The 13781-nt window shown below is 39.6% G+C and overlaps 1 protein-coding gene across 2 annotated transcripts in view; it reads right to left on the reverse strand.

The window, feature by feature from the left end:
* The window catches only part of LOC123505540 (probable cytochrome P450 49a1), a 12687-nt gene extending 386 nt beyond the window's left edge, over positions 1-12301 (reverse strand). The window contains exons 1-11 of one of the 2 annotated variants that reach the window (XM_045256980.1): positions 12235-12301; positions 9478-9769; positions 8252-8394; positions 7107-7204; positions 5946-6154; positions 4628-4826; positions 4082-4247; positions 1930-2040; positions 1436-1555; positions 790-1056; positions 1-84 (exon numbers count right to left, since the gene is read on the reverse strand). The exon at positions 1-84 is cut by the window's left edge and continues 386 nt beyond it. In XM_045256980.1, coding sequence (XP_045112915.1) covers positions 1-84; positions 790-1056; positions 1436-1555; positions 1930-2040; positions 4082-4247; positions 4628-4826; positions 5946-6154; positions 7107-7204; positions 8252-8394; positions 9478-9751 — 1671 coding nt within the window. In that variant the 5' untranslated portion in view covers positions 9752-9769; positions 12235-12301. The remainder of the gene's footprint in view (positions 85-789; positions 1057-1435; positions 1556-1929; positions 2041-4081; positions 4248-4627; positions 4827-5945; positions 6155-7106; positions 7205-8251; positions 8395-9477; positions 9770-12234) is intronic. The other variant, XM_045256981.1, reaches the window with a different exon arrangement.
* Between the last annotated feature and the right edge of the window lie 1480 nt (positions 12302-13781).

The raw sequence follows: 13781 nt of genomic DNA on the forward strand, positions 1-13781 counted from the left end.
GGCGTCGGGCATCATGTTGAGCCTCATCACTTGTCCCACAACCTTTCCTGGCTCAGCCAATTCCATTTTGTAGGATTTGACAAGCTGCAACAGACACGTACGAATAATAACTATATTTACTAAATATAGTGGATTACACATGGTTTATTATGTTTTTAACACATCAGCTCATTGACAGCAAAGAAAAGTATAGAATAAAGAAATAGTAAGGAGTTTTATTGAATAGTTGCTATTACTTCGTTGTCTATGAAATATATTAGGATAGAAATGGAGCAAGAAAATGTGATTAATGAGTGAAGAGTAAGGACACCATAACGTTTTTGGTACAGAATATAATACACAACGGAAACCTTTATACTCGCACATGGAGTAACTTCTGGTGCTTTGTTACCCAATCACTCACTGCTCTTATTTACTTGTTCAAATCTCTATCCAAACATATTTCACAGAACACAGCAACTATAATTTGTCAATATAAATCCATACAAAATTGATAATGCATGAAATATATAAAATTCCTGGAAGATGTTTTGATGCTCTCAATTCACTATATTTTGACTCGGGACCAAATTGGTACAACAGCTCTTTTTTGCCACGTGTGAATGAATTAAGGGATAGTTAGTTGAGAGCGGCCACACAGCCACTGTATTTTCTATACCTTACTTATTGATGGAAAGTACCATATGATGTAATTATAGCTACCTTGACACCAATAGAAAATATCTTCACACCAAACTATCAAGAAAAAGGCACCAATCGATATAATCTTTCCTCCTTGCCATCACTTGCCTGTATGAGAGCCAGATGAATTTCCTGTTCTGCCAGACGCCTGCCAGGACACATTCGGGCTCCATGACCAAAGGCCACTACTGTATAGGGGTCAATCTTTTCTTCAGCTGCCTTGTTCTCAATGTCAGAGAGCGTGGATAATGCATCAGTTGTGTTCAAAGCACTGCCACGTTTCTTGAATAGCCAGCGATCAGGCTTGAATTTGTCAGGCTCCGGGAAGGTTTGTGGATCGTGACATGCAACATTAGGTGGCGAAATGATGAAGGTCTGTAGGAGGAACGTTGGAATTACAGAATAAATCATCAAATGAAGTTGAAATCGTGAACTGAATTTGTGATTTTCTTAGTCTTCTTCTTTTGTATACTCTTACACATGAATTTTAATTCAACGAGTGCTCGATGCACCCGTGGCTGAGGTACATCTGCAGAGAAATTAAATTTATATTCAAGTTATTAAATTATTGTCTTTATTTTATCTCGCAAAGAAAGTCGAATGACTCATTGTAAAAGAGTGGATATTAAGGCAAATCACGATTATTTATTCACAACGTTGAAACAAAAGGAAGGCCAGGCAGGTATCTCTCCTTTGACGATTTATTACAGAGAAGTGATACCTGAATTTCATATTGTCGTAATAAAATACTCACCCCAGCGGGCACAAAATAGCCGGATACAATCGTGTCTTCCTGAATAACCCTGCTACGAGCGGAGGAGGAAGGACGCAACCGAAGTGTTTCCTGCACCACAGCCCGCAGGTATGGCAAACCCTGTAGATGAACTGATTATTGATGTGTGTGTGTGTGTGTGTGTGTGTGTGTGTGTGTGTGTGTGTGTGTGTGTGTGTGTGTGTGTGTGTGTGTGTGTGTGTGTGTGTGTGTGTGTGTGTGTGTGTGTGTGTGTGTGTGTATGTGTGTGTGGAGGAGGAAAAGGAGGAATTTTGTAGTCAGTACTAGTATAGACGACTGAGCGCATGACATGACTGAATAGTTGTGAATGAAGAGGTGCTACAAATGGTATTGACTGTGTGAGTTATAGTGAAATAGTATGCCTCGATGGGACGGTGAATTTTGTCTGACACGCTGAGTGTGGTGTACATGAAAAGCATGGGTCTTATCTGAGCTGAGTGTGGCGTTGGACCTACCTGAAGAGTGTGGGTTTCGGGCTGGACGTGCTGCACCTCTTTCAGCAGCTGGTCTTGAACGGAAGGATGGCCGGCCAGAAAGTAAAGACAGAACCCAAGAGTGGTGGCGGTCTGTGGGAGAAACTTTTAGTGTATGTGTTTGGAGGGTGGGTGGGTGGCTGAGTATGCCCTGTGTTTGTGAAGGGAGAGGTGTAGGTGTGGCAGTGAGTAATCCTAAATCTGTGGTTCTGTATCAAGGGAAATGTATATTATTGCCTTACCAAAAGATGACTGAGAGTCTTTATGAGAGTATGTATAAGCGAATTAGTGAGACAGTGCACGAACAGCTGGACTACGCATGTATCAACGGTTACATAAGTTTTTTTTTTTTTTTTGGTACCTCCCAAAATACCAAATATGTGTATGCAAAAACCTGCATGCAAATTCTATTATATTGATAGATTTCACGTATTTACTTATATATATGTATATCCTTTTTCATAGAGTTCCATCGTGATCCAGCGCTTTGCCGTGGCGCCACCCAGGCGTTGTCTGGTCTTAGCGCTGCACCACCGTACATCACTACTAGTTATGGGTATGCATGTATTATTACATGGTGAATTTGATACATGACCCTTTGTTTCTTTCAGTTCTCTCTCTCTCTCTCTCTCTCTCTCTCTCTCTCTCTCTCTCTCTCTCTCTCTCTCTCTCTCTCTCTCTCTCTCTCTCTCTCTCTCTTTCTCTGGCCGATTCCCATTGTACATATAAAAAGAAGATAAATCATATGTCGCGTCCTCTTAGGACAAATCTTGTTCGCAAGTAACTGTTTACATTCTGTTTTTAAGTAGCCTGTAATAACAGCTGGTGATATAAGGATATTATTTAAAAAGAAAAAAAATGGTAAAAATAAACTAGCACGGCAGGAATTCAATAAATACGCCAGGGCACTCCTCCAGAATTATCGTGTGCATTCCTTTCCGGCCGCAGCGTTCTGAAGATACTTCCTTTCAGAGATTACCCGCTTGTAAAATCCAAAAATATGTGGAAGAATTTAATATGAACGCTTCATGACACGTATCCCGCTGTAAGAACTAGGATTACAACTATGAAATGTGGCCGAGGAATACAGCACAGTAACAAGGTGAGCCTCTGCAAAGCTCCTCTACATCCCTTTGCTTGACGCACACTGGCTTCAAAAAACACAATGATAATGACTCCAAACGTGGCCACTTATAGAGGAATGATGAACTGGTCAGTAAAATTTTCTTTTATCAAGTTTATAGTAGAAATTTTCACTCTTCCTTCCATTCATTGATTCGAATCTTGTAAATATCAGACAGCATTTTATATTCCCTTTCTTTGATGGGGTTTTTTCTCGTAACCCTTTAACTTTTTCTTTCAAATCATCATTTTTTTTTTTTACGCTATGGCCTATAGCGCCTGTAGGTATACTTGAACAGTATGGAAAGCTCTGTTCAGCTTCCACCCATTAGTGGCGCGGGCAATTTTATTTATAGTGGTACCCATATTTGGGCCCATATCACCACCGAAGCGCATCTTTGGTGTAACTACCTAGAATCTACATATCATGGTGACATGTAGGTAACTATAAAACACTCGACAAATGGCATAGCTTCAAGGTGTGGTGGGATTCGAACCTACACGTTGGCATCTGCCCGATCCCACGCTCACCACCTTATCCTCTACGTCACTTCCTCAACTTAATTGAATTCAGAACTCAGTATTCGTTCGTTTACAACCGTCTTTTGTCCAGGAAATAGATTGGAGTTAATATACACTATATGTATTTCGGTATAGCCCTTTTATGCTGTGCTGTAGACTCATACAGGAAAAGCATACATTGCAGAGGCTGCTGTAAGACCAAAGCAGCAAGCACAGAGCAAACAAAAAAAAATAGGAAAGGAACAAAATAACTATACGGGGGCTAAGTATAAAGCTGGTAAGAAAAGAACTCTGAAAAACAATACTGGAAAAGAAAAGTTGAAACACAAAAATTACATTATAGCAATCGGTAAGAAATTAGTTAACACAACCTTATCGTAAAGTAAAAAAAAGTGAAGGAGGACAGGTATTTTTGTGTAGTTTTGGAGAAATTCTACTGAAAGCATAGGTTAAACAGGAAGACGAGGAAATTGAGGGAATGTAAACTGACCGCATCTATACCACCCTGTAAGACCTCAACCAGCAGGAGGAAGACGTCTTGCGAGGACAGGTCAGGATTGCTCATAAGACTTGCCAGGAAGGGTTGTCGCTGGGTAAATCCTTCAGGATCCAAGGCCAGCTCCTCTCTTCGTCGACCTACCTCCATATTCACTAGCCTAAAAGAGAGAATTGATGTGTGTGTGTGTGTGTGTGTGTGTGTGTGTGTGTAAATTTTACACATGAGTATATAGCCTGATGCTTATAGATGTTGAAAACTCCAATGCTCAAAGTCCTGTGTAAACATTTCAAACTGTGTTCAGGAGCCACATGTATTACAGTGCTGTATGCACTATTTGTTCGTTCCCTATAAGGTAATGCTTGCTCTCTCTCTCTCTCTCTCTCTCTCTCTCTCTCTCTCTCTCTCTCTCTCTCTCTCTCTCTCTCTCTCTCTCTCTCTCTCTCTCTCTCTCATCTATCAACGGAATATTTTCCTTCAAGAGTATTTTTTTTTCTCTTACCTCTAAGAATTAGCATCTTGCATCTGATACAAACTCACCTGCAGATGGTGTCCTGAGCAGCACACAGGTTGCGGTAACCTCGGGTTGGAAACAATTTGTATAGCGGCAGTTGAAGCATTGACTCCCAGAGCACAGTCAATGTCTCTATGTTCGCTCTGATGATACTTTGGGCTTGGTGGTTGGTGGAAGTGGAAGCGAGGCAGCCTAGACGCATACCCAGAGACACCACGGCAACGGCTGTCACATGGAGGAAATAAGACATACGTATAACTTTGATTCCGTGAAGATAAGTAATTCTGAAAAGTGCAGAGAGAGAGAGAGAGAGAGAGAGAGAGAGAGAGAACATAGGGGCAGTGATATAGATATATATATATATATATATATATATATATATATATATATATATATATATATATATATATATATATATATATATATATATATATATATATATATATATATAGATAGATAGATAGATAGATGGGACTACATTGGTCTCTCTCTCTCTCTCTCTCTCTCTCTCTCTCTCTCTCTCTCTCTCTCTCTCTCTCTCTCTTTATTAATTGTTAACCAGTTGAGTGATTATACGTTTCACAGTCCACCACAACGCCTTACAGCGCCATTCCTTGGCGGTTTCTGGCACGTCTAGCAGTGTGAGCTCTGGGAAGGTAGATGGAATGGTCTTCCCGTAAGCCTGAGAAGTATCTCGAATCCTTTGAAACGTATCATTTTTTCATGGGGTGTTTGTCCATACAACTGACATTCTCCTACGTGCTTATCAATTCCTGCCTCTGAGATGTGAGTACTACCCCTGTCTTTTAAGGCGGGCAGTCATCTTGTTTTTCATTGTGACATTACCTTTTTTTTTTTTTTTTTTTTGGTCTCTGTAACCTATATATTCGGTATGGGAATTCATCGGAGATAACTAGGATTCTTTAATGAGCTTCCTATGTTGTGTAATCATTATTATTGTCGGTATTCTACTGCCATGTGAATTACATTTGCTACTGTTTGTGCTTTTTCCAGTTTACGTTACCTTTTTCCTGCATATTATTCTTGTGAGTTGCCATTTCGGCATAGCAGCTCACCTCTTGAAGTGAGAGACTTGGTGAAATATCACATTACTTACAATTCAATCATTCAATCCACTCTACGCCCTCTTTTAAATTGTGTGATTGACAAGTATTTAGCGGTTTTGTGTTTTCCCTTTACTTGATTCAAGTTAGTGTGTGGGGATGGGGCGGAGGGACGGGAGATATCAAATCAGTTTTAGCCAAGTCCTTGAACATCGTTTTGGCCTTGCTATATTACTTTACTTTCTACCTTTCTTGGTCTCAAGATCTGCTTGATACTCACCTTCTAAAGTGTAGTTAAAAAGAATACTAAGAGTGTCGAAGATTATGTATCTTGAGGGATGTTGTTTGGTGTTTTGTTCATTACTGGCACGAATAAAGCGAACCAGATCGTTGGCAACTTCAGTCTGAGCTGGGCGGTAGGCGTTAATTACCTCTCGTCGAAGCAAGGGATGGATGGCACTACGTAGGCGGCGCCATTCTGGCCCGTTCCTGAGGATATAGAAATGATAGCCATGCTTGTTAAGCTCTTCTTCCACTTAAACACTTGAGTGACGAGTTTGGTAGTGTTTGAGGAGACTGGAGTATGGCTGTCCAAGACGCTTGTTAAACCTAACGAACATAAAATTAGATTATTCTAAAAATAACACGATGACGACACAGGCGGAAGAACACCACTTTTCTCCCACCACCTCACAGAGAATAAACATCAGAAAGTGCCCAGACAAGGGAACGAACAAGGGAATGAAGCACTTCGACGCGTTGCCAGTCATCCTTTTCTTGTTCTCACCTAGGAGGATGAGACTGGGGTTCAGATTCCTCTCTCCAGTCGTTCTTGACATGAGGGGCGCGTGCCCCTAGGGAGGGGAGTCATCATTTTCCAAAGGGGAGGCGAGCCCCTTCTAAAAAGCAGGAATTTCTCAAATTACATTTATCTTTCTCTTAAAGAGATCATAGTCAAGTAATGAAAAGTCTATGAAAAATCCAAGAGTATCGCATTTGTCTATAAAATCTGGGAGAGAATTGTATTCATAGATGCAATGGGGGTGTGGAGGGAAGAACATATTCCTTAAAGGGGAGTGGTAATAAAAGGGTTAAGAACCACTGCCTCTCGCTGTTTTTACCATTCTTTTAACAGTAATGTCAAAGTCCTACAGAGTACCTTACTTATCAGAGCTTGGCTTAGTACAACTTTTTAATATTCATATACTAACAGCAGTAATAATGAAAAGGCAGGAGTTATTCATTAAATTATTACGCACAGAATCTTAGTGCAACGAGATTCTGCTCATTCAGTGACATGAAATAGAAGAAAGTTGATTCCTATAATATATATATATATATATATATATATATATATATATATATATATATATATATATATATATATATATATATATATATATATATATATATATAAATTGAAAATGGATTTCGTAATTACCCTGGGACCAGGCCGGGAGAGGTGAACCACTGAGGACGCTTGGCTCGGTAGTGGGTGAGGATGCCAAGGCCTGGACGCACTGGGTACACTCCCTCTGCCTGTATCGGGATCGAAAAGCATCACTAGACTATTTATTATCCATGTCACAACTTCAAGCCTCCCAAAATTATCAATAACTTATTGTCTTCATTATAATTATCAATGAGTTTCTAAAACTAGTAAAAGATATTGTACTCTCTCTCTCTCTCTCTCTCTCTCTCTCTCTCTCTCTCTCTCTCTCTCTCTCTCTCTCTCTCTCTCTCTCTCTCTCTCTCTCTCTCTCTCTCTCTCTCTCTCTCTCTCTCTCTCTCTCTCTCTCTCTCTCTCTCTCTCTCTCTCTCTCTCTCTCTCTCTCTCTCTCTCTCTCTCTCTCTCTCTCTCTCTCTCTCTCTCTCTCTCTCTCTCTCTCTCTCTCTCTCTCTCTCTCTCTCTCTCTCTCTCTCTCTCTCTCTCTCTCTCTCTCTCTCTCTCTCTCTCTCTCTCTCTCTCTCTCTCTCTCTCTCTCTCTCTCTCTCTCTCTCTCTCTCTCTCTCTCTCTCTCTCTCTCTCTCTCTCTCTCTCTCTGTGTTCATGTCCAGACAATGTCATTCAAAGTGAAGCACATGTGTTGTTGCATTGTACACTTTCTGGACAATTGAGACAGAAGTATGATATGTTAGATTTTTTCCAGTGTTTATAACTTAATGGGCTCTGGTGGAAGGGAACGCAACTTATGCGAATATATACATGAAGTGTTACATTTATATAAATAAGGACCGTGATAATATTCGAGAGGGTTTGTTTATGTAATATAACTGGTAGAAAAAAAATTTGGACTAATATTTATAGGTTACAAGTGTAAAATATCAATTTTGTGTATGAGTTTGTCAATAAATCAATCAAATCTCTCTCTCTCTCTCTCTCTCTCTCTCTCTCTCTCTCTCTCTCTCTCTCTCTCTCTCTCTCTCTCTCTCTCTCTCTCTCTCTCTCTCATTACGGACAATTTGAAAATTTTAAAAAGTTAATTATGATATGTATATTTCAAAGTACGTAACTGCTTGAGAGAGACAGATTATGTTGCTAGATTAATCTCGATATTCCATTCTGTGATGTTACTTTAATATGACCTGAAACATTTTCCTGGTGTCCTCTGGCCGGAACACCATCACCATGTCCAGGCTGCCGGAGAAACGCTCCACCTTCACCACAGGGCCATACTTCTTGTAGATACCTTGTACACTCTCCCAGTACCTTTCTACTGGGCAGCCACCTACCCAGGATGTCGGATATGATTAAATGCAAATATTTTACTGCGTCGCAAGGCTAACAGTGCCGTCATTCTTTTGTGAAGAAGTTATAATAATGATGGTAATGATAATGATAGTAATAATAATAGTAATAATAATAATAGTAATAATGATAAAATAATAATAATATCAATAATAATAATAATAACAATAATAATAATAATAGTAATAATGAATAATGAAATAATAAAGATGATAATAATAACAATAGTAATAACTAACAATAATAACAACCCTAACAACAAACATGAAAGCTTGATGGAATGTTGTGATTATTGTAATTATAGATTGTAATACGTTAAGGAAAGAAAGGATCGTTGCGGAAATGTGTTTATCTTGTCAAGGGAAGGACGTGTTCTGCTACAAAGTCCTGCTTGCGTTGCCTGTCGAGTGGTGGAAAATAGCCAGAGAAAGTTTCTCATGATATGGAAATTTTTTGTTCCCACTTCTTTTTTCTTAAAGGTGAAGCGAATTAATAGAAATAATAATAATAATAATAATAATAATAATAATAATAATAATAATAATAATAATAATAATAACAGCAATAGAAAAAAATAATAATAATGATAGTAATGATAACAATGATGAAAATAATAGTAATAGTAATAATAATAATAATAATAATAATAATAATAATAATAATGATAATAATAGTAATAATGATAACAACAACAACAACAATAGTAACAATAATGGTAATAATGATAATAATGATAATAACAATAATAATAATAATAATAATAATAATAATAATAATAGCAATAATAATAATAATAATAATAACAACAACAACAACAACAAGAGTAATAGTAATAATAGCAATAATAGTAATAATAATAATAATAATAATAATAATAATAATAATAATAATAATAATAATAATAATAATAATAAGCACAATTGTGAAAGAGCAAAAATCTAAATGCCATTACTGTTATGAACACTTCATGAATATAGAAACAAACAAATAGAGCATTAGTATCTCTCTCTCTCTCTCTCTCTCTCTCTCTCTCTCTCTCTCTCTCTCTCAATGAAATGCTTACCCATAGTTGTGAAGAAGAGCTGATTACCCAGAAGCGGCAGGGGCTTCGGTCCTGGTATTGAGGCAAATGGTCTAACCTCTTGATTCCTGCTGCTGTTGTTTGTGCGTCCACCCGCAGCTGTATTCACCCTTGCGTCTTGCGCCACAGCTTCTGTTGGTGCGGTACGCAGGCCTTTTGTAAGCCATTTTAAAGACGACTTGTCCCACTGAGTGATGTAGTTCTGCAGACAGGTAGCGTGCAGCCCACACCTGACAGGTCTCAAGGCACGCAGCATATTTTGTTCTATGCCTGGCTAACAATTGCAAAATTTCATAGCCCATTGAAAATACCTGAACATTTTATTCTTTATTTTTCTAGATATCATTCTCTTGAACCGTACGTCATTTACACTTATAAACTTGTCGGTAAAAAGCTTTTATTACTACTCACTTACCTGTATCTAAATATTCCTATAATCTAATTGTATTCCCCTTGTATCGAAGATTCCTTCCCCAAGGACATTTTTATCTGAAAGTTTTTTTTCAATAGCAATATTTCCCCACCTTAACTGAAAAAAAAGAACTTATTGCTGAACACATTGCAGCAACCATCTGCCTTTAATAGTGCTGAGAATAGTGATTTTATACCAAAATCTTGAACACATCTGCATCCACGAGGATGTCATTATTTGATATCTTCACCCGCTATTTGGAGGAAACTGGTATCCGCATCCACTTCCGAATTCGGAAAAAATATGTATACGAGATCTGCATGCGCACCAGCACCCTCTGGTATCTGAATTCTCACATTCGATGCATCTTTAGTACGTGTGCTGTACGAATATGTGCAGACAGTGGATCCATCTCCACGTGATCGCGGCAAGTAGTGTGTAGCCAGCTACAGCATAGCAAGCATATATTATTGTACAACGGATTCTGCCATGGTAAAGCCGCGTGGCGAAAATAAATAGATAAAATAAAATAGTAGATAGTCAATATATAGCAATAATCAAGTTATCGCCAGTTGCTTTCATTGACAAATGATCCGATAACTTAAATACTATGAAAGCAACTGAGTACTACAAATTAAGGACCAGTAGATTACCAAGGTAACGCCTCCGTAAAGTGCAAAAACAGTCAGGGCCCGAGTACATGATGTCAGTATGTTTTTCAAGTCTATATATAAGCGCACTTTCTTGTCAGTGGATGGAGCTTCGAGTTTCGACAACCGAGGAGGAATCCCTTCCTTTATAATTACCCCTATTCCTCCTCGTTTTCTTTCGCGTGGCCAGTGCGTTCTCTCAATGATATTTAACGGAGACAAACTCATCTCATGTGTTGACTATGAGAGCCGGTGTGTTTATTCCCGCCACAAGTTTAACAAGTGATAACTTAAAAACTTTGGCCCACCGACACTTACATCAGAAGACACAGGATTAACGTAGTACAGGTTAGTATCCTTTACGGGAGGAGTTTGAGGGAATCATTTCAAGTACATCAAATTCGGTCCATAATTCTAGATCAAGTTGCTGTATATTTTCGTGGGAGTCTGTGAAAGAAGTTATATTTTGTTACGTTCCAGTGCTCACCACCATTAACGTTACAGACATGCACCATTGCTGCTGTGACGCTCGTACCAAGTATGTTAGGTTCAATAATATTTATAGAATAATATGACCAATTAACAAAAATTAATAATCAAAATAAAATCTTGTTTACATTCGATTCACCGCGATTACATGAGATGCATCGTATGGGGTACTGTATGGTACGTGTAATTCACCACTGTTGTCCGCTGGCCACCCAGCTAACCTTCCCCATTACGAGCGAGCTACGAGCTCATAGATCGATCTTCGGGTAGGACTGAGATCACAACACATTCCACACACCGGGAAAGCAAGACCACAACCCCTTGAGTTACATCCCGTACCTACTTATTGCTAAATAGGTGAACAGGGGCTACACATTAAGAGGTTTTCCCATTTGCCTCGTCGCGGCCGGCACTCGAACTCAGGCCTTCTCGGTTGTGAGCCGAGTATGCTGACCACTCCTTCTCCTCCTCCTCCTCATTACCTTCAACCAATATTCCATCTAATCTTACAAACCACCATTCATACATCTTACCTAACCAACATTTTTAATCCAGTGTGTGTGTGTGTGTGTGTGTGTGTGTGTGTGTGTGTGTGTGTGTGTGTGTTGTGTGTGTGTGTGTGTGTGTGTGTGCGCGTGTGTGATTATTAAGATTATTTTGAATTTTTATATTTGTGCCACTTTCCGCTCAGTCGCTTGAACCAACATAAACGATCAGCTATGAAATATTTCATTGACGTGAGCACAGTACATGGTTGGTGAGATTACCACTCTACCGAGTGGTGCGGGCCTTCAGCCTAAAGGCGGCCCACAATGAGCACAGTACAAAGATCTTGTGGTTTTACCTCACAAATGCGTTGTTGACATCCTGCTCAATAACTTCAGAGTGGTAAATCTTACATATTACATTTCATTCTCAGCAAGATTATAAAGAATCAAATTGTGAAATTATTTCCCTAATCGTCTGTTTTGTTAACTATATGAAAAATATGCTAAGTTCCGTTTTTCACTTGATTTTTGGAGTTTGGAGCTGTCACCAGGAAACATTGTAGGATTCGCGTATTCAAACTCCTTGTCACCAGACACGCTCTAGGCAGATCAGCTTGAGGTAAGCGTCACACACTGAGCTGCCACCGCTAAACAAGGGAGGCATGACAACGTAAAGATCAACTCTCTTAATGATACAAACAAGCACATAAACGCTTAAGTCTCGGCTTGTTCAACAGTGTCCGGCTCTCCACGGCTCACACTCAACACTAACTGACGGAAGGACGCGCGCGAAACCTTCTCCCCCCCCACCCACCTTCTTCCCCCCCCTGAAAGGCCTAAACCATTCCTGGTCTTCCACGATCCTCGTTTACTCTGTGGCTATCATTAAGTCATTCCAGGAGACTGTCATTGTTGTTAGAATTTCGAAGGTATATCCTCCACGATAGATTAAAGTGAATAAATCCGTTTCTGGATCACAAGAAAACTCATTACGTCAGACAATAATCTCAACTCCTGTATTTGGTCTCTCTATAAAATTTATAAATTAATTTGCTTCAGGTAATAGGTAAAAGTATCATAGGAGAGAGAGAGAGAGAGAGAGAGAGAGAGAGAGAGAGAGAGAGAGAGAGAGAGAGAGAGAGTGAGTGAGTGAGTGAGTGAGTGAGTGAGTGAGTGAGTGAGTGAGTGAGTGAGTGAGTGAGTGAGTGAGTGAGTGTGTGTGTGTGTGTGTGTGTGTGTGTGTGTGTGTGTGTGTGTGTGTGTGTGTGTGGAATGATGAGAGAGAGAGAGAGAGAGAGAGAGAGAGAGAGAGAGAGAGAGGGGGGGGGGAATGATTCGGTGGGTGGGGATGAGGTTGGGGGACGGGTTATCACTCCCTTGTCCCTTTGTCATGGAAGGGAGGTGACAGGACAAGAGGAAGGAGGAAGGAAGAGGAGCGGACCGGGGGAGAAGGGAGTGTACCGTGGAGTAGACAGGGGAAAGAGATTTGTAACAAGGGAAGGAGAGAATAGAGAAAGGGTGAAAAATGATGGGAATACGGGGAGAAAGTAAAGAGAATGAATAGAAACAGGAAAGGTAAACCTCTTCTTACTTTATTTTCTCTAAGCCATCGCCCCTGTACTCCTCTTCTACTATTACATTTGTTTGTAATGTTAAGATATATGATACATTTCCTAATATTTTTATCATTTTTGTTATTCTATTTTTTTTATTTGACTTTTTTAACACCTTTTCTCTCCTCTCAGAGATTTTGTGTTGAGGCTACGATGCATTCTGATGTTTGAGAAATATTTACATTCTGCAACCTTAGGTATGGCGGTAAAACAATCCAAAACCGCATCAGCAACCACATCCGCAAATACTGATGTTTTTACATCCGCAGCTTTATCTGCAGCCGCTTTTTATGGGAAGTATATTACACGGCTCCTTCTCCGCAAAACTCTAAAATCTAGTATCTGATACATCACTAGTCTACACACCTCCCTCCTCCCTTCACCGCCTCCACGTGTGCCTAGCTCACACACCTCCTGCATCCATTGGTCTGTAATCAGGCACGACATCTTGCCTCACGGGGTTGTGCTGTCCAGCGAGGCCCAACACAATGGCAGGGACAAAGGCCACGTGATACACTGAACCATACCACTGCCGTCACTTTGAATCATTTACATAGAATGTCTTACTTATGTTAAAGAGAATGTAATAAGTGAAACGCACCACTGCCATTACTTGACATTGCAAATTATATAC

This window comes from Portunus trituberculatus, chromosome 18 (assembly GCF_017591435.1).
Source record: "Portunus trituberculatus isolate SZX2019 chromosome 18, ASM1759143v1, whole genome shotgun sequence".
Lineage (NCBI taxonomy): Eukaryota > Metazoa > Arthropoda > Malacostraca > Decapoda > Portunidae > Portunus > Portunus trituberculatus.